The sequence below is a fragment of the Myxine glutinosa genome, chromosome 13, assembly GCF_964187855.1.
Source record: "Myxine glutinosa chromosome 13, kmMyxGlut1.1, whole genome shotgun sequence".
In the NCBI taxonomy this organism is placed as follows: Eukaryota; Metazoa; Chordata; class Myxini; order Myxiniformes; family Myxinidae; genus Myxine; species Myxine glutinosa.
The window spans coordinates 18,190,700-18,212,555 of NC_136273.1; the positions used below are offsets into that span (position 1 = coordinate 18,190,700).

General features: G+C 45.9%; 1 protein-coding gene across 2 annotated transcripts in view; it reads right to left on the reverse strand.

The window, feature by feature from the left end:
- Nucleotides 1-21,856, reverse strand: part of NCAPH2 (non-SMC condensin II complex subunit H2) — a 73,245-nt gene that overhangs the window by 24,745 nt on the left and 26,644 nt on the right. For both annotated transcript variants that reach the window (XM_068133871.2, XM_078767128.1), the window contains 8 exons: nt 14,552-14,630; nt 14,342-14,407; nt 14,116-14,195; nt 13,887-14,002; nt 7,499-7,564; nt 6,780-6,868; nt 5,978-6,064; nt 4,016-4,082 (listed from right to left, as the gene is read on the reverse strand). In XM_068133871.2, coding sequence (XP_067989972.2) covers nt 4,016-4,082; nt 5,978-6,064; nt 6,780-6,868; nt 7,499-7,564; nt 13,887-14,002; nt 14,116-14,195; nt 14,342-14,407; nt 14,552-14,630 — 650 coding nt within the window. The remainder of the gene's footprint in view (nt 1-4,015; nt 4,083-5,977; nt 6,065-6,779; nt 6,869-7,498; nt 7,565-13,886; nt 14,003-14,115; nt 14,196-14,341; nt 14,408-14,551; nt 14,631-21,856) is intronic.

Sequence of the window (21,856 nt, forward strand, 5' to 3'; positions counted from 1 at the left end):
AGGTTTCTTGCAAAAAGCGCAAGTAGGCCCGGAGGAAAAACTTGTGGTCTGCCTCGGGCCCCCCGGAAGATAAGTCTGTCTTGGAACTGCAGGGGCAGGGGCAGGGGCATCCCTGACAAATCTCACTCTCTTACTATGTCTCTCCGAAAAGATCGACTGGACAACCCTCCCATCTACTTTCTCAACAATCCTCTCCAAGAAGTTCTGTCACTCAAGCTTTTGGGTCTCACTATCTGCCATGATCTTTCTTGGGAAAACCACATTTCCAAGCTGGCCTCCAAAGCCAGTCGCCGACTGGGCATCCTCCGTCGTGCGAAGTCCTTCCTCGGCACGCCTGAGCTCCTCACCACATACAAGGCTTTCATCCGCAGCTCAATGGAATACTGTTCTCCCCTATGGGCTGGTGCTCCTGCCTCACACCTGGCTCGGCTTCACGCTGTTGAATCCAAAGCTTTCAAAATCATTGGAATCTCCCGCGATGAAGCTATCTCTGAGGGCCTTTCACTCACTCACCGCAGGCAGGTAGGTGGCCTTTCTGTCTTCTACCGACTCCTCTCCGGCCTTGCTCCCCCAGCTCTCTCTGTGCTCTGTCCCCCAAATATTCCTACAGGTCGCACAAGATCTGCCAGCAACCCTCTGATGGTTAAACTGCCGAAATCTCGGCTCTCTGCTCACCTTCACTCTTTCATTCCTCTTTTCTCCCGCCTGTGGAACAAACTCCCACACTCCCTTCAATCCCTCTCCTCCCTCCAGGTCTTTAAAACAGCTGTTCACCACCATCTCTTATCTTCCCCCATCCATAACCTTGATCTTTTCTACCCCCACTAATTCACCCCAGATCCACCTTGTTTGAAATTCCAACTTCTTTCCTGGAAATCCTGGCAGTGTCCATATGTTTATACCTCTCCCACCCCCCCCCCCCCTTCACATGCCTCCCCCCCTTCACATGCCTCCCCCCCAAAGCCCTCTCCCTCCCACAGATCTCTCGATGTCTCCATGTCTCTCGGTCCCTGCTCTCAAATGTTGTGTTTGTGTCCTTCCCCCTCTCTCCCCATCTTGTCTACCGCTCCCGATGTTATTTGTTTTATGTGTCTGTTTGTCTTTCTGTGTGATTAATGTTCGCTCTTTCACGAGCCTCGATCTTGTATACAAAAAAAAAAAAAAAAAAAAAACTGTAGTCTTCTGATCCCTAAAATTCGTGGTATCAGATTTGTCCCCATAGTCATCTCTAGGCCACCTCCATGAATATTTGTTCTCCGCCCCTGATTTACCATAACTCCCCTGGCTAACTCTAGGCGGGAAGTTAAGTTTGTGGAACCCCATCCTGTGTGTCAATGCATAGTCATCTGCCACGGTTTCTGCCTCATACAACTCTGGTACTTTCTTTTCATCCAGATGTACTTTAATGTCCGCGTGGACACACTGTTTGAATTCCTCCACCAAGATCAATTGTCGCAACAGGTTGAAGTCTTTCCCAATCTCCTTCGAGTCACACCACCTATCAAACATGGTTTCCTTCATTCTGGCAAACTTCACATGGGTCTCACTCTCCCTCTTCCTGGCATTCCTGAATTTTTGTCAGTAAGCTTCAGGGACCAATTCATAGGCTTTGAGAATGGCTTTCTTCACTTTCTCATAATCTGCACATTGGTCAATCGGTAAAGCCGAAAATATATCTTGAGCTTTACCCACCAGAACACTTTGCACTAACATAGTCCAGGACCCCACAGGCCATTTTAGCATTGGAGCCACTTTCTCAAAGTGTAAAAAAAACTTGGCTACCTCCTTTTCATTGAAGGGTGGAACCAGCCTCACATGCCGACCAACATCCCAAGTGTTCTGACTAGTTGTCGAACTAGCCGGCATGGATACTACTTCTCTCCGTTCTCCCATTAATTCCAGCTCCTTGAGTTTAAGTTCCTTCTGATACTCCATGTCACGTTCCTTTAACTCCCTTTCGGCTCTCCTTTCCTCTGCTCTTTCCTCTGCTCTTCTTTCTTCTTCAGCTCTCCTTTCCTCTGCTCTTCTCTCCTCGAGATCTCGTTCCTGCTCTGCTCTTCTTTCCTCGAGTTCTTTTTCAGCTCTCCTTTCCTCCGCTTTTAACCTTTCCTGGCCCTGCAGTTGCATCTCCATTTTCCGGAGCTCCACATTTTCTTTTTCCTCAGGTAACCAATCCAAGGCTACCTCTTTCCATGTTCCTTGTCCCACCAGAGATTCTCCCACCAATGTCTGCATCTCTGCTTTCTTCATATTAACTCGGACCTCCAAGTTAAAATATTTGGCCAATATCAAGAGTTCCAATCTTTTTAACGCTTGGAACTGTGCCTCATTAGGGGACGCCGCAAACTTTTCTGCGTCAAACACCATGGTGACTATCAGTTAACACCTGTTAACCTTCACACAAAAAATTTCAATTTTTTTTTTTAAATTTGGGAATGTTAGAAAAATTCCAAATTTGGGAATTTTGGGAATGTTAGGGAATTCTATCCCGGACAAGCCCCCAATTTATGTTACGTGCTCCTCCCCAGACCCCGGTCACAGTGTACCTCCGAGCCCCGAGAGGAGTCATGGCAGAAAGATGTGTTATTCTGTATGCCAAGGATCAATGGTGAAACCACACCAATTGTTACCAACAAACAAGTATTGTATTAAGGTCACACAAGAATAACGGTACAGTAACAATATTAATCAAAAGTACAATCAATATATATCATTCCTATGATGGTACCATCAGTTTCGTAATATATAACTCACTGTGCTCCAAGTGAGCGAAAAGAACATCCCCAATGTTCTTTCCCGGCTTCAAGCCAAAGTCGATCCACTCCAGTGATCGTCCATACGATGTCGTATCGAGACCAGAATCCCGTTGGGTTGACAGTTACACTGCCAAAGATGGGCGAAGGTGTCCTCGAGAAGCAACGGGGAAATCACACCTTCAGGTATGGACGTTTGACGGCTCTCAATCGGCGAACCGCAGATTTCCCACTCAAAAGCCACGTTACACACACACACCAAATTAACGTCTGGATGCGGTGAGAATGGTTGAAGTGAAGTGAAAAACCTTGAGCGATGCGCTAAGCACACGAGTCAAAATGGCCGACGGCCCGTTCTCGTGGCGTAACGGCGCTCCCATGATTCTCGTCGGAATCAACCACAAAACCTGTCACGCAGGTTTATCTTTCACAGCGATGACAACTCTGTCGCAGGAATCCCTTTCCCGGGAAACCCAAAGTTCACTCGTGACCCTCGTTCGCCAATCGTTCGCTCCAGACCTCGAAGCAGCTCGGCTTCTTGTCCGACTCACTCGCTCCGCCTTCTCTTCCTCTTCGTCGTCGTCCGGTTCCGGTTTCATTTAAAACATTATCTTTTTGACCTTTTTAAAATAGTAATCTATATTTCCCTTAAACGACAACAATAATAATAATAATAACAAAAAAAAAAAAAAAAAACCCCCCCACCGTTTAGAGGCCATTTTTCCCCGCGAAGCAGGGGTTGGCCTTTTCGGGGACCGTGGTTGTTGTTGTTTTTCGGTCCCCTTTTTGAAGCAATGTTTTACGGCCGGATGCCCTTCCTGCCGCCAACCCTTTTTGCCGCCTTTTACGACAAACAGGGAATTACCAGTGAACTGGTACTCAAATTAGCCGACCTCGGAAGGATGACAGGCTGAGTCAACCCCCCTGGCGTTAATTCAGCGATCGACCGGGATTCGAACCCAGGATCCTTGGATCCTAAGCTGGCACCCTAGCCGCTAGCCCAACACCTTGAGCGATGTGCTAAGCACGTGAGTCAAAATGGCCGACGGCCCGTTCTCGTGGCGTAACGGCGCTCCCATGATTCTCGTCGGAATCAACCACAAAACCTGTTGGGTGTTGGGCTAGACAACAATAGTAGTACATGGAACCAAAAATGTTTACAGTGGATGAAAACCACAACAACGGAAGTGACGAATCCGTAACAGTAGCAAAGATGAAATGAAATAGGAGAGATGATGAGGTGAAGACAAAATGCTCTTCACCCTGTTTGAAGGGTTTATTTGCAGGGCCCAGGCTGTAAGCATCAAGGTTCTCCCATGGATCAGACACCTGTGCAAGAGGAAAACAACATTATAAATACAAATGTTTGAATTTGCAATAATTATTATCCACTTCGAAAATCAGCTTTAATATCAACATTATTACCAGCCATGAAAAATAAATTGCAGTTTTGCGAACATCATTTACATTTTGGTTGAGGTGGGCCAAAGGGCATTGTAAAGCCAATTGGTTTGAGGTCATAAAGTGATGGTTTAGACTGAGGCACAACTTAACCTGCTTGCCATGTTACATAAATGGAAATGGAAAGCAGCAATTAATATATGGATAGATGGATAGACAGACAGACAAAGAAAGATGTCGTGCCTAGCACGATACTTGCAAAATCCAAATAAACAGGAGTTGCAATGGAAACTGTAATTTGGTAATTTCCAAAATTTGACCTATCAAGTGTTTTACCTGATGGAATGTTGGGCAGAACAAATTTGGTTGACACATTTTCTAATTGCCACCTAATAGGTGTTTTACATGTTCCGGATGACCTTGACCTTTGACTGATTTAACCAAATTTTCCTCACGTATACTGCACATACGTATAAATAAGTTGTGGAAGTTTCAATTTGATATCTTGAAACATCATGAAGGTATGGTAATAATAAATTCACAAAAAGTCACATTTGATTATAATGGGGTGAAATTGTCGTCATGGAAACCATTGACATGTGACAAAGGCCAAATCGATCAGTTTGATTTTTGGCAAACCAATTCAGTTGCAAACTAGAACGGCTTTGGGTAGAGCGCATATCTCCGCCAGGCTGAGCAGTTTATGTTTTGTATCCCACTGACAGGCCGATCTGCATCTGGACGTGAACCAAAATCAAATCGACTTGATCTTAACACCTACTCGACTCGTCCACTGAGGTTTGTCACAACCCGTACATAACTTTTTAGAGATTATCGTACTACATATCATTTATCGCACAATTTATTTTAGCAATGCCACTCATCCCCCCTGCCCTCAGGCCCTAACCTTGGGTATTTCTATCTCATTGGCCTAAATCAGCATGGAGTAGATTCCCCCAAAAACTCCACTACACTTTTTTTTTTCTTCATCCTCTTGCCTCGTTGGATTTATATAAGCTGGATGTGAGCATGAGGAAAAAAATGAACTAACTAAATAACTGCACTAGAGGATTCTTAATCATTACTGATCATTATGTTTGTTCTTATGTCTTTCAGACCGTGTTCATTGTTGAAGTTGCAATAAACCGCCAACTGGATTAACAAAGAGAACTGGTCTTATTTATGAACACGGTCTGATATTGAAAAACACGCCTCTTGGGGAATTCCCACGTAAACGTGGAAACAGCTAGAGAATTGGATTTGCAAAGGTAAGGAATAGCGCAAAAAGACCGTCTTCACCGAATATGAAAATCCAATCGGAAATTAGTATTTAGAAATTAGTACACCGGAAGGAAGCTTCAAATTAGTATTTTACGATAATTTCTCAGCTTCCAGTCTTCATGGATTGCTTATGATCTATAAAATTGGATGTTCAATACATGTACATTCGAAATTATTTGCATTTAAAATACCTGTACACAGTTTTCATACATGTAAGCAGGTGTCAGGATAAATAAAGGGCTTCTAATTTATAGACAATGGAAACAAAAAAGCATTGTAATGATGTGCCGCATAATTGACGGCAACCAATTAATCTCTGTAATCGTTGCAGGTAAGAAGCAAATCTTTCCAGGGGAGGGAGGTGGTGGAGGGGTGGGTCATGATAAGACTTGTGTATACACCGAGCTACATTTTGTGTATGTCATGTAAAAATGCAATAATTTAATATCGTGCAATTTGGAACAAATCTACTTTTGTTGATGAATGTCCTGTGCAATCATCTTTTCATCTGCCAGTGTGATGCCAAAGTACTGGCTCCATACCTTTTTAGGGACTGCCTTAATACAATCAGGTTGATTGGGTTGAACCCTCTCTCGCAGCTGCATGGCACCTTCACATCCTCCAGCCATCTGAATATATGGAGGTGAAGTCGATGAATGCAGTCATGGGTAGGAAAAAGACAATAGATGATGAAAGTGGTGTATTTGAAATCTATATTATAAAACAGGAGTGTCTGTCTGTCTGTCTGTCTGTCTGTCTGTCTGTCTGTCCGTCTGTCCGTCCGTCTGTCTGTCCATCCCAAAACTACTCCCTCAGATTTGGGGCTAGCCCCGCCAAACCTTCTGTGGAATGTTTTGGGGGTCCCAGCGGATGTTGAAAGGTAGCTAGGTATCGAACACATTGAGCTCTTTTATCCAAGCTCTTTTATCTTCCCCTATTAATCTATTCAATTGTTTTCCTTTGTAATCTGTTGATGCGTTTCTTTTATAAATTGCTAAAAATGAAAATAATTACTTTTGTCTATCGTTTTACACTTCGACTATCCCATTATTAACGGTGAGCAATAGATAGTGAGAGATGGCCATCACAACTCAACTCAAAAACCATGATTGCTCAAAATTAAGCCCCCCCCCCCCCCCCACCGTGATAACTAAATCAGAGTACATAAAGCGGTCAGCGCAATTGGTCAAAAGCCACGATATTTGAGGGATTACTGTACTCCGAATGCTGTCTATTTAATGCTGCTATCTCCAGTTCTCTCTTTCAACCCACACAGCCTCCACCAGAAACCATCACCTCCCACACTCACAAACTACCGATTACCTGTGGCCAATTATTCTTTACCTGCAAATTCTCCACAACCACATCAACCATTTCATCACCGACGTCACAATCTGGAGGAGCCGCAACATCTTCGATATCCTCTTCCTCTTCTATACACCAACAAAAACAATAGTGATAAAATGTTTTGCCAAATCCATTTTCCCAGCATTGTCCCTTTTTTACAGCAACTTTTGAATAAGGAATAAGTTCTGACTACAAGCAGACCCCCGATGGCAGGGCATTGCCTCGTGAAGCATGCCTTCACTTAAGCCTTAAGGGAACGATTAATTCCGCCGTCACGTGGAAGTGATCTGTAAAAAATCCGTTTAACCAAAGAGTTGAACACAGTGGACCATCATAAGCTACAAACAAGCCAGTATTGCATGACCAGCACACAAGCTCCTACCTCATTGCTACCTCATTGATACCGAAATTGCTACAGAAAGGACATTTTCCTCTCGATTGCCAATAGATCAACTTATGGTCATAAGGTTCTAGTTTCTGAAGCTCCTAGAAAAGCTTTTAAAATACATTCCACAGAGGACAGAGAATAAGACCACTAATGCTAAGGGGTTTGCACCGAGGGTAACATATATCAAGACCCATTTTTTCCCCCTGCTAATCTCATAACTTTATCCTTCGATTCAAAGTTTTTTTATCATTTATGAACACCTGCCCTTCCCCCAAGCCGACCCCTCCTCTATAGCCTGAAACTTCACAACAATCTGCCTTCCTCCTACCGTTCTCAATCGCAGGTGCTTGATTGTCAGGAAGAATCGTGTTGCTTTCCACAGGAACCATGCAAACTGCACACACACACACACACATAGTGACATCATATCCAAATTCATAGAGGCTTTGGAAGGAAGGTAATTTAAATTTATTTTCTTGAAACTCTATAGACTTAGACGATCGTTCAGACAGTTCACCTTTGAGCTATCCATTTGGGATTCCATTCCTGACGAGACTACAAATGGTTATCGTGGTGTTTCCTAGGTACAGTACAGTGTTCCTTCAATCTGTGTGTGCTCTTTCAGAAGGGATGTTAAGCCAGCTGTCCCATCTGCTAGCATTCACATGAGGCCACCAAAAGATTCCACAGTACAAGGTACTGTTGAAAAAAGGCACGCCATTGTTTTACCGGTACCCTGGTCACATTGTTAATGAATGTGTCGTACGTACTGCATCAGCAACACAGCCTTTCCCTCAGAAGTAATTCGAGTTTGTGCACCTTCGCATATTTAAAATTCCAGGCTATGGTAGTATTTTCCAGGCCAATTTTACCACAACTCAACTCTTTTATTCTTCACTTCTCCCATCTATGGAAACACCTTTTAGAGGCTGTTTTGTGTCACTCTTCCCTCCAGGACTTCAACTTCAACTTCAAGCAAGGAGTGCACCACCATCTGTTGTCATCTCGAATTTTCACTTGTGATCTTTATTACACCCATTATCCCTTCCTGACTCAACTATCTTGCTAGTTTCAGCTTCATCCCCTACTCCCACTCCTCTTTTCCTGTCCTTTCAGTTCCACATTTCTCTTCCCTCAACCTCGTTTGCTCCTGTATACATGAGAAGTGTCCTTCGATCATGGTGTTGGAGTCCCCCTCCCCTGCTCTCCATTGTTATTCTTGTTCCATTATGTTCTGGCCCGTTTTATGTTCCAGCTCTTCCACGAGCGCCAATTTTGTATACAAAAAAGTACAGCCGATTACTCGACAGGTGTTAGCTCATTTCCTAATGGTCATTTCAGAAAAAATGGTCTGCGCTGTGAGTGGATGGGATGGACAGAAGGTTATGCCAGGGTTCAAACCACTGACCATTACGACACCGAGTCTGGTACTTTTTCTTTCAGTCAAAATCAGTTGAACTTAACAGAACATCAATGTGACTGATCTGGAACACCTACAGTACAATCCACATTCCACAGTATGTCAAACTAAAATAAGACGAGAACGGCACTCAGTAGAGAGCATACCTCCGCCTGGTTGGACACATCACTCAATGGTCATAAGGTTCTAGAATCACTTCAAATTTTTTACTAGCTGGATCCGGATCTGGATCTTCACCAAAATTGAATCGATTCTTCCTTGTCACACACACAACCTGTCCAACTAGTTTCGTCCAAATCCATCCATAACTTTTTGAGATATCCTGCTATGTATCGTTTTTAGCCTGATCTCCCAATGGTGACGAATCACTTAAAAAATTCTAGAAGCCGGATCCGAATCCGGATCTTCACCAAAATCTAATCATTTAGTCCGTGCCACATATGCTTCATCTATGCCAAAGTACATCCGAATCCGTCCACAACTTTTTGAGATATTTTGTTCACAAACGGACAGACAGGGGTAAAAACATAACCTCCATCCACCTTTGGTGGCGGAAATAAATATGGACACCAAATCAAATGGAAATTACATTCCTTCATTTTACCAACAAAATACTCAGAAACATAAATGTTCTTCACCAAGTGATGCTGCAATGTTGTCTGTGGCCTTACAATTAAAATGGCGCAACGCTAACAAATCAACCAGACTTGGTGGTGTAATGGTTAGAGTGCCCACTCTGAGTCTGGGAGGTCGGCGTTTAAACCCCGGCCGAGTCATCCTAAAAACGAACAATGACCTACTTGATGACCAAAAATGACCTACCTACCTTCGGCTTTCTTGCTTCAAGCTCGGCATTTAAAAATAAAGTATAGAGCACGGACAAACAACCATAGCCTGGCAACACCAGCGAAGGCTTTGATGAGCCTAATGGCCTCCTCCTGCATTGAAGTTAATTGTAAGAGAACTCATAACAAAAACTGAAGTTTTTACAAAGAAAAGTTTTATTTCCGAATGACTCGCTTTGTTCTGAATGGGTGATTAAAGCAGCTAAGTCATGGGATCTCACGGCATTTGCTTTCCTCAAGTTTTCCATGTTTTTCTGCAGCCATTTGGCTCCTTTTTGGATAGTGGAAGGGATGGGCAGAAGGTTCACACAAAACGGATCAACAAAAAACAAAGCAACAGATGAAAGATAATGGGGGAAATGCCAACAGCAGGGATGAGGGACAAAATAAATATAGACAGATAACAAAGGAGGCGGGTAAGAATGAGGAGTATGGGGGCACGCAGGGGTGGATAAGATGGATACAGAAGCTCTCAGGAAGGAAAAACTGAAAATTTGAGGGAGTGGGGGAGGGAAGTCTTTTATTATCCCCAATTTTTTTTTTTTTTTTGTATACGAGATCGAGGCTCGTGAAAGAGCGAACATTAATCACACAGAAAGACAAACCGACACATAAAACAAGTAACATCGGGAGCGGTAGACAAGATGGGGAGAGAGGGGGAAGGACACAAACACAACATTTGAGAGCAGGGACCGAGAGACATGGAGACATCGAGAGATCTGTGGGAGGGAGAGGGCTTTGGGGGGGGGCATGGGAATGGGGGGTGGGAGAGGTATAAAACATATGGACACTGCCAGGACTTCCAGGAAAGAAGTTGGAATTTCAAACAAGGTGGATCTGGGGTGAATTAGTGGGGGTAGAAAAGATCAAGGTTTTGGATGGGGGAAGATAAGAGATGGTGGTGAACAGCTGTTTTAAAGACCTGGAGGGAGGAGTGGGATTGAAGGGAGTGTGGGAGTTTGTTCCAGAGGCGGGAGAAAAGAGGAATGAAAGAGTGAAGGTGAGCAGAGAGCCGAGATTTCGGCAGTTTAACCATCAGAGGGTTGCTGGCAGATCGTGTGCGACCTGTAGGAATATTTGGGGGACAGAGCACAGAGAGAGCTGGGGGAGCAAGGCCGGAGAGGAGTCGGTAGAAGACAGAAAGACCACCTACCTGCCTGCGGTGAGTGAGTGAAAGTCCCTCAGAGATAGCTTCATCGCGGGAGATTCCAATGATTCTGAAAGCTTTGGTTTCAACAGCGTGAAGCCGAGCTAGGTGTGAGGCAGGAGCACCAGCCCATAGGGGAGAACAGTATTCCATTGAGCTGCGGATGAAAGCCTTGTATGTGGTGAGGAGCTCAGGTGTGCCTAGGAAGGACTTCGCACGATGGAGGATGCCCAGTCGGCGACTGGCTTTGGAGGCCAGCTTGGAAATGTGGTTTTCCCAAGAAAGATCATGGCAGATAGTGAGACCCAAAAGCTTGAGCGACAGAACTTCTTGGAGAGGATTGTTGAGAAAGTAGATGGGAGGGTTGTCCAGTCGATCTTTTCGGCAAGACATAGTAAGAGTGTGAGATTTGTCAGGATTGGAAGACATGTTCCACTTGTTTGACCAGGCTGTGATTTTGTCCAGGTCTTCAGAGAGTGAGGAGGCTGCAGACTGCCGATCTGAGGGAAGAGGCATGGAGGGGCAGAGAGTGGAGTCATCAGCAAAGAGATAGAGAGGATTTTCCAGAGAGTCGGAGAGATCATTGATAAAGACCAGAAAAAGCTCAGGGCCCAGCACACTGCCTGGGGGAACTCCAGCCTGAACAGGCAGGGGAGATGAGAGAAATCCATTCAGGGCCACACGTTGACTACGACCAGAGAGGAAGTCCGCAAGCCATGCATGGAGATTTCCATGGATACCATAGGAGGAGAGTTTGGTGAGCAGAGCTGGGTGCCAGACCGTATCGAAGGCACGTGATATGTCAAGGGAGACAGCTCTGATTTCCTGTTTGGCATTGAGGACCTCCATCCATTGTTGAGACAGCAGAAGCAGCATGTCCAGAGTAGAGTGACCTGGTCTGAAACCAAATTGATGATCAGAGATCAAGCCATTGGAGAAGAGGAAAGATTTCATATCTGAAGCAATGATGGATTCCATGACTTTGCTGATAATTGGGAGCAGGCTGATTGGTCTGTAGTTGCAAGGATCTGTTTTTGCACCTTTTTGTGTAAAGCGGTCATGTTTGCTGATTTACAGGATGCTGGCAGATGACCTTGAGCAAAAGAGAGGGTGAAAAGAACAGAGAGAGGGTGAGATAGAGCGGCAGAGCAGGATTTTAGGACCCGTGGGCTGATGCCGTCTGGTCCAGTTGCAGAATCAGAGTCGAGGTTAGACAAAAACTCCTCCACCTTGTCAGGAGAGAAGGACACAGAGTCCAGGAGCAGTTGGGTTCGACTGGGAAAGGTGAATACAGAGAGAGATGGGTTTGGGACTAAAGATTTTGAGGCAAACACAGAGTTGAGGCATTCGGCTTTGTCATGTGCGATGTCAACTGTGTGGCCATTTGAGGTAAGGGAGGGGATGGAGGGGGAACAAACACCAGAAACGGATTTGACCAGACGCCACCAGGATTTGGAGGAAGGAGACAGGTTTGAGAGTTAAAAATTATCCTTTCTCTTCACCTTCAGCCTCATTATTGTCACCACTATCCCCTTATATCCTCCCTCAATTCCTCCCAACTACATACCCTATGTTTAATGTCTTAAATTAAAAAATTAAAAAATCAAAATAAATTAATTAATTCCTCGCGATTATTATTTTTTGTATTAGTGACTGTCCCTATTCACCGGTAAAACGGGGTGAATAGGGACAGCCATAAAAATCCTATTTATTCCTATTTAACCCATATATGGGGTTAATAGGGGCTATAAGTTGCTTTTTAAAAAAACAAGAGAACACTTTCAACCCAAATATCAACAAATCAGTATGGTTATCAATTTTCAGCGAAAAAAGTTTCCTAACTTTTTTTCAGTTTGTGTCCCTATTCACCTTGCTGTCCCTATTCACCCCATTTCACAGTATGTGAGAAGGACGTCAGCCCAGGAGGGAGCCGCTTCATAAATATTCTGTATGTCAAACCCATGTTTGCACACTCGACGGTACGCTCAGTGAGTATCTTGCATATCTAAAACCATTGCCAGTTTGTAATCACCTCTATCCAGCCAATTATCCTGGAAACTCAATTTCCCCATTGTTAAGAAAAGAGCTCTTCGTCAGTCAGGCAGCTTAGGACCACATTCGAGAATGATGTGGACATTCCAAACAAAAGCACCAAATTTTTTCTGCAGGCTATCCATTGCCTTAGCTTTCAATTTTAATGGGAACCACTTCCTTAAGATACAGTATGGTGGCCATCTGGATTTCCAATGCAGTCGCCATGCAAAGACCTATAAGTACCAATATCTCGGCTTCTAAGCCATTTAGGCTCTCAATCTGGGTGCCTAAACATACATTTTCTGGGGCAAAGAATGCAATTATACCATTCAGAATATCATCAGATGATTATTTGCTCCAAGACTAAAGCAACAGGTTAATTATGGCAATATCAATTGATCATTTCTAATCATTTTCTGTGTTTTATGTTTTTGCAGATAGACTAGCAACATGGATGGGAACAAGTGTTTGATATACCAATAAAAGACTGCAGAGCCTTTAAAATACCCACTCAATGCAAAGGGAAGTGGAGACAAGTCAGAACCATACATCGCCTTTATGAATAATGTCAGTGCTTTCAGAATCCTGGGTACACCACCAGTGGCTCTTCACTTCCACAAAAGATGGAACGTTCCACATCAATTTTTGAGTTGTGGACAAAACGTTGTGGACGGATTCGGACTAAATTTGGTAGAGATGTAGCATATGTGACGAGGACGAAATGATTTGATTTTGGTGAAGATCCAGATTCGGATCTGGCTACGAGAATTTTTAAAGTGATTCATTACCATTGGGAGATAAGGCCAAAAACGATACATACAGGCCAAGCATGCCTCACCTGGCTGAGTGTCTGCGTTCCTCTTCATCAGCGGAAACCCATGGTGGTGTATTTCGCCATTAGTCCCGTGTCAAAATCTTTTATCCATTTCAAGTCACATATGCTGTGAATTCCGATCGTTTCCCATGATTGCGCAAAATCATTGCTTCGATAATTTGAACCATTAAAAAGTCACGACCATTTCCCTTTTTCATTTTCTCTTTCCAGGTTCAGAGAACAATGACAAAAATCCATGCTTTCAAGGCCTTGGATTTGAGGCAACAAAATTCCATACAATTCAATAATTTCCAGGCCATACAAACCCTGAATAATGCAACCAGCAGCCCTGTGATGCCTACTTGAGGTGAAGATTTGGAATTTATCCTGATCGCCAGTTAAAAAGGCCTCAAAAGCTGTTGGATAGTCGAGAAGGGAAATTCCAGAAGAACTCACTGACTTCCTGCTGCCCATCGCAAGATCCGACACTCTCAAGTAAGTAAACTCCGAGCTGTGGACGGCACATGTTCATCTTGTAGTCCTTCTGGCTCCCAAGTAACTCTCCTTTGCGACTAGTGAGAAGCAAAAGCACACCGTCCCACACACACATCGAGAAAACAGAATTGTGAGCTTCTGCATTTAAACATTTTGTGCCGGTGGATATAATTTTATTCAGTTAAAGTACCTGTAGAGTGGTGTGTTTCGCCTTTCTACATCATCCACCGCAATCAAAGTGATTGGGGCTAGCAGCAACAAGCTATCTCTCTGAGCATTCGAGTTGAATGAGGGTGGAAATAGGGGAAAAATGGAGGGCAATGATTGTCGATCTGAAAATGTGCATTATGGTTTGAGAAGCAGTGAGTGGTGAGAGATGTTGAAATATATATATTTAAATTAAGTGAGCATAGTACAGGCATGGGCATGGTTTCACGTGGTAGTTGTGTTTTTCCCATGGGGAAGTCATCAAGCATCAGAAACTGGGGATGGAGGGAAGAGAATAACCAGCAAATTAGTGGAAGCACTGTGGCACAGCAAAGCAAAATGAAGGGAGGAGGTTGGAAGAGGAAAGTGGGAAAGAATGTGAAAGGGGAGAGAGAGGTGGCGAGGAGGTGAACTACAACCTCCTCATTGGTTTCATCGAAGTTGGCATTGTGACCACTTGCACCGTCGTCTTTCCCCGATCCTTTCTGAGTTTGACGTCTGGTGAATGAAGCAAATAAATGTGAAAGAAGCTCAAAAGAAGGATTTTTGAACATCGTGCATCAAATTACAGAGGCAAAGCCAAGCACAATGTGGAGATTATGGACATGAGGAAAGGATTCAAATCGATAGAGAAACGTGGGAGTGAAATATATATATATATATATGTCATTTCCCCAGATTGGGACACATTGTGTGACATGAAAGTGAATTTTTTTAATGGCAATGAATTACATCCTCTTGCACCTCAAATGACAGAGTACATACATTGCTTTCATATTCCAAGAGATGTAGTGGAAAGCTTGTTGCAAAAAAATGTAAGCATGTTGTTAATGACTGTGTGTGCACATATTGTCATGTGGCCACCTTTGATAAAAATCAGACGGTCACGGAAGCCGATTGCGAAAGCCTTAGCTATTGAGGCGAAACTCAATGGCGGACTCAAAGACAGAAAGCTATACAAAATTGCGCGGGATGGAGGGGCAGCACGAGACCCCTGCAGTCTTACCTGTTCTCGGGGCGTCTCCAATGCCGCTGCAAATTAAATAAACCACACGGAAAACTGCGTTCAGGTATATACAGAAAATAAAACAAGGATTTATTCACAAGGATAGCGGGACAGGAAAATACGCGCAGGTAATAAATGTCCTAATCGGGACGTCCCCACACACAGATTTCGGATACGCCACAAGGGAAAATGAATTAAGGAAAATAAAACGTTCGTTATGTACGGGGAAATGTGGTGCGTCCTTATCTGTCTGTAGTCTTGTCCACCGTCCAAACGCGGCTCCAAGCTCCGGCGTGAAGAAACCCTTCGTCCGCTCGCTCGCACGCTTCGCCAGGCCCCGATGCGACTCGCTCCGCGGCACGCCACGAGGTCCCTCACTCCTAGCACCGATGCACCACAAGGAACCAAAAGCACCACGCGGAATCAACGCAGGGCCAGCGATCCCCACACGAAGCCAATCTCCAACCTGAAGGGGCCGATCTCCAACACAAGGTCCAGCGCGAAGAGAGACAAAAAGACAAAGAGCACAGAGAGACCGTGCAGCACCAGGGACCAAGAGAAAGAGAGGGCCAAAGGGAAAGAGAGCCAAAAGAGAGAGACAAAATGTCGTGCAGCGCGCCCTTTTATAACCTTGCGTCGAATCTTCTCCAATGTTCTCTTTCGCTGGTGCCCTGTCATTGGCCGAGTTCCTCCCGCACTGTGGTGTTGCTTGCCCCTCCCCCTGGCCAATCAACAGTCCTCCTGGGCATGGATCCCAGCCTTGCTCGATGTCTGATGCCCACGCCGGTGTTGTACGTGGCCCTTGCCTGCTTGTCTTCCACAGTCTTTGTCAGGGAAGGGAATTTAATTACTGTTGTGCTAAGGGCCTATCTAAGTGTTTATATGAGTGTGTTGCCATAAGGGACAAAGGAATGATTAGCAGGTCTGACACACAGGGGTTTATCTTAGTCCCTACGCTATTTAACACCCGAACATCCTTGTATGTTCACAGATATACACTTCCCCGACAAACCGCCTAAAACACAGAACTTATTACAGGGGAGATTCCCTATCGCGAAAGTCGAAGCATGTTACCGATACAGATCTACCTGGCTCTAGATATTCCTTTACCCGCCGACATAACACAGCCCCCCCCTTCCCCCCCCCCCCCTCAACCCCCCTGGAACCATAGCTCCTGCTAGGTTCACTGCAGGCGCTACCATTCCAGCCTCAACACTTATTGTCTCATACTTAATTAACCTATGAAATAAATCAGGAGGGCTGTGGGAAGTGAGCCGGACTACCTACCTATTCTCCTAAACATGCTAATCCCCTTAACAATCATGCAATCAAATATGTACATTTCATTAGAATTCGTCACTCCTGTGGTGGGAGGAAACAAACAAACACTCAAAAATCCTACCTTAACCACAAAACTTAACCAAACCTGCAAAAATTCAGAACTCTATAAAACATTTGTACAACCCCAGTCTGCAGACCGCGTCCCCCGGTGGATGCCATAAGACGCAACCTTACCTGCGGGGCCATCCCAAAGCACCCCTAAATTTCCACGGGCCCTGTCCATGTGTTACAGGTGAGTGACATGGCTCGGTGGATTTCACCCTCATTCATGCAACACAAACCCCTTAACCACTCATACTCATTCCAAAACTCATTACACACAAAATCATTTCAAGCACTTATTTCACCTCCCTGCAGGACCATGGCATTGATGTCATTCGTGTGTGCGTTTCTCTCAACTAGGCAGCACGGAGGTACCGCACCAGTAAGATGGTGGGGGTGCTTCAGGCTGTGGTGCCCGCAGTCCCAAACACAAGTCAACCGACTTACAAGTTCATTGCCCCCCCCCCCCCCACCTCTCTTTACCTCTTGGCCCCATGACAACCCAACAGCCCTTTCCGCCGTTACCCCGCCGGTGAGGGTCTCCACACACCAGGCTCCGTTGCCTCCTGCTTCAACGCAGCTACACTGGTCACCGGGAGTCTCCTTTACCCCACGCCGCCCAACCAGACCCTCCACCGGCGAGCTCCAATTTCCAGATACCACTGGCTGCCATGGGTAATTGCCGGAGAGAGGGGGGGCCGCAGGCATCGCTCCCCAGAGCTTGATCTGTACCTGCGGACAAACACACCTTCCCCACCCACAAGATCCCAAAAACACATTTCCTCCCCCGCTGCCATTCAATTTTCAACACATTTCCATAGATGATGGTACCAAAAAGATGTTACAAGAGAGTTGCCATGGCCTGCCTCATGTGAAATCCCCGGTTCACATTTTATCATTACATTTCCACAAGCACATTTCAAAACTCTCAATAATTACAACTCACTCATATTTCCATTCTCCACGACCACAACACAAAAACAAATGCCACCCACAAGACACTGTGTGGCACACATTCCATCCCCCTCACCGACCATGTCATCACTCTCACCCGCCCCCAACTCCAAATTACATGTCCCCAAATTTCTATAGCAAGTCCTGAAGCCTGGGACAGTACACATCAAGGCCTTACCTCTACCTTGATGTACAGGTAACTACGGTTGGTCAGGTCCAAAAGTGCCTGCCATCCACCCTTCACAATCCCAAAATTTATCATTGGGCCTACCAAATTTTACCAAATTTCACTTTTGTCCCCACTATACTGGCAGGTATGTGGGTCCGCATCCAACGGTGAGTATCACTACACAACTACCTGTGGCCATGACAGCTCCGCACCTCTACAGTGCAAGGGTAATCGGGACAAGCCGAGCAGTCAAAACACCAACATGGCCCATGAGTGTCCATAAGGGTGCGACCCACCATCCATCCTTCGGCCCCCCTGCAAGGAACACGGCTGCACCAGCCCCAGCTGGCCAATGTGGTGAGCACCTGCTGCCAGCCAACAACACAACCGCACACACAACCTCGGCCCTGGGGGAGACGGTCGCAGTGCGTGGCATTCCCCTCACGTCACCTACGCTGCCCTCGTCCCCCAGTCCACAGAACTGCAGCCCCCCAGTGCCCACCCACACTTGACCACACCAAGGTCCAGTCAACAGCCATGCTCCACCAGGAGACCAACCCAGAAGACATGGTCGACACACCTCGGACACCCATAGCACCACGTTGACCCTCAACTAAGCAACTTCATCCCCATAACCCCGCGTCCCAAATATTGGCACAGTCGCCCCCGCAACCAGTTGAAGGCTGTGTCTTGCTAAACTGTCAATTTTTTTCCAGCCTCCAACACTTTGGTCGACGCACCTGGATCAATAATGGTGACACTGCTCTCAGTATCCACCATGCCATTTCAAAATTCACCCTTAAATTTGCATCTAACCTTAGATTACCCATGCCAAACATTTTTTTTCAATTCACAAATCTCACCAAAGAAAGATGCTTTGCCATACACATGCCAGCCGAGCATGGCCCATATGCTCGGCACGTTACAAATTCCCATTCAACACTCCCATGGCTCTCTTCCCAAACCGAAAGTCCACAAATCATAATGAGACATCTGTGGAAGATCATTCTCACCATCATGTTCCACAGATGCCCCAATGGTTGTCCGGCAGGCTATCTCCATCCCTGTCCATGCGGTTCGACCCGCGTCCATAGACCAACACAGCATGGCAGGTCACCACATGCTGGCTGTCCCAGAGTCTCAGGGAGAGGGTGTCAGGCCGCATGCTCGGGTGGTCACCACATCAGGCCCATGTTGGCCGTCCGCGATGCCACCACCAAAGCGCGACCCACAACACCTCCCCCTAGTGGTCCTCAATATACGCCATCCTCAATATAACAATATAACACCGAACAATTTTCGGTGTTAATTTTTCGTACATGTATACACAATCGTCGGTTAATTCGTGTCGCGTATTCTGAGGCCCAGTACGAATACTAGTAGGCTTAGGCTACCGTCTCTGACCTTGTGGTTTTGTTTTCTCTCAGCGGTTCGTCGAATGCGCTGCAATTAATTTCGTTCTCTGTTTCGTCCCAGTCGTTCACCCCATACTTCCTTGTTTAATATCTCGACAAAAAAAAAACCCCCCAAAAAATATATATTTCCTTCTCAGTTCTTATTCGTTTATTTGTTGTTCTTATTTGTTCGTTCGTTCTTCGTTCACGTTGTTCATGATCACGCGATCACGTGGTTAGAAATGTTTAATCTCTCCCCTGAAGAACTGTATTCTGTCATATATTATAACACCTTTTTCTTCTTCTATAAAAGGATGTTTTCGTCTTGCTCACCAAATCTATTCATTCCAAAAAAAAATTACCATCTCTTACAGTTCCTCTTTTCTACATTCCCGAAACTCTCCAGCCCTCCTTCAGCGTCCTCAAACGTATTTTTGACTCGAAGGTCTCAAACTCATTTTGCAAAAAATGTTCGTTTCCCATGAATCGTACACTTTTCAAAATCCAATCTCACCCCTTCCCTCCAAAACTTCCCCATCCCCCCTCCCCTCCAAAACTTCCCCATCACCCCTCCCCTCCAAATCTACCCCCTTGCCCCTCCCCTCCAAATCTTCCCCATCACCCATCCCTTTCAAATCTCCCCCCTTGCCCCTTCCCTCCCCTCCCTCCAAAACTCCCCCCACACCCATCCCCTCCGAGACTCTCCCTCGCTCCTCCCCTCCTAGACTCCCCTCTCACCCCTCCTCCTCAAAGCGTCCTCCCTGCTTCTTCCCCCTTCCAACTTTCACCTTCATCTCCCGCACCCTTCTGCCTTGCTCTTCCCCCTCCTCAAATAACACCTCACTGTGCCTCACCCAATCTCCATCAAACCTTTTGTCCACCCCATTCTTCCCTTTCTCCAAGCTATTCTGAAATCTCTGACACACCTTCAACAGCTCTCCCTACCTCTTCCTCCTCTTCCACATCTTACCCTACCCCTCCCCCCCATCCCTGTTCTGTATCCGATGCTCCCCCTTCCTCTTCAGTAACGGTATGGACCTCAAACATCCGGGGCCTTCGCTCAAACTTGACTGATCTCTCCATACAGGTTGCTTCTGACAAACCAGACGTGATCGGCTTAACAGAAACTTTCCTCCTTCATGATGTCTCTGATTGCTTGGTATCTCTCCCAGGTTACTCCCTCCTCCGGTATGATAGACCTGAGCCTCGTCCTGGAGGTGGGGTTGCTATCTTTATAAAAAAAACTCTCTTCCTCACTCGCCCTCCACTGCCCTCTCTCCACCTCACCCCCAGGAATACCTTTGGCTATGGCTTCCCCTTCGCTCCCACATTTTGTTCATATGTGTGTTGTACCGTCCACCAAACAGTGATGACTCCATCTACATCTCGCTGTCTGATAATATGGACCAACTTCTATCTACCCATCCCAACTCTCTCTTCCTCATGTGTGGTGATTTCAATTGTCACCATGCCAGTTGGATGGGTGTGGGTACCTCTCTCACCAGCCATGGCTCTTCAGCAAAGGACTTCTGCGACTCACTGGGACTGACAAAATCTGTCAATTTCCTGACCCGGATCTCAGTCAACGGAGCATCTTCTCTTCTGGACTTGGTTATGACTAACTTCCCTGAAAATGTCTGCTGCTCTTCCTCTGCTCCAATCGGCTCATGTGATCATGTGCTTGTCAAAGTGGACATCTCTCTGACCATTCTCAGAGAGCCTCCTCAGCGTCGACGAGTCTGGCATTTCACTCAGGCCAACTGGCACGGTCTTCAAGCAGCCATCAATCATCTGGACTGGTCTCCCATCTCTACCGCCTCTGACATCAACTCATCCTGGAAATTCTTCCAAAGAAAATTGCTCTCTCTCATGCACAGATTTATCCCATCTCGTCTTCAGTTGTCATACCCTTCCTCCCGTCCATGGTACACGGATTATTGTGGTGAGGCTGTTGCCCAGAAACAACTTGCTTTCGTCTCCTGGAAAGCAAATCCAACGGAGGGAAATCTCAGTTCCTCCCACCAAGCTCAGAACAAGTGTGTGTCTACCCTCAGGAGTGCCAGGAAGCACTATCTCTCCACACTGAAGAATGAACTCTAAAACCTGTCTCCTTCCTCCAAATCCTGGTGGCGTCTGGTCAAATCCGTTTCTGGTGTTTGTTCCCCCTCCATCCCCTCCCTTACCTCAAATGGCTACACAGTTGACACCGCACGTGACAAAGCCGAATGCCACAACTCTGTGTTTGCCTCAAAATCTTGTGTCCCAAACCCATCTCTCTCTGTTCCCACCTTACCCAGTCGAACCCAACTGCTCCTGGACTCTGTGTCCTTCTCTCCTGACAAGGTGGAGGTGTTTTTGTCAAACCTCGACTCTGATTCTGCAACTGGACCAGACTGCATCAGCCCACGGGTCCTAAAATCCTGCTCTGCTGCTCTATCTCACCCTCTCTCTGTTCTTTTCACCCTCTCTTTTGCTCAAGGGCATCTGCCAGCATCCTGGAAATCAGCAAACATCACCGCTTTACACAAAAAGGTGCGAAAACAGATCCTTGCAACTACAGACCAATCAGCCTGCTCCCAATTATCAGCAGTCATGGAATCCATCATTGCTTCGGATATCAAATCATTCCTCTTCTTCAATGGCTTGATCTCCGATCATCAATTTGGATTCAGACCAGGTCATTCTACTCTGGACATGCTGCTTCTGCTGTCTCAACAATGTATGGAGGTCCTCAATGCCAAACAGGAAATCAGAGCCGTCTCCCTTGACATATCACGTGCCATCGATACGGTCTGGCACCCAGCTCTGCTCACCAAAC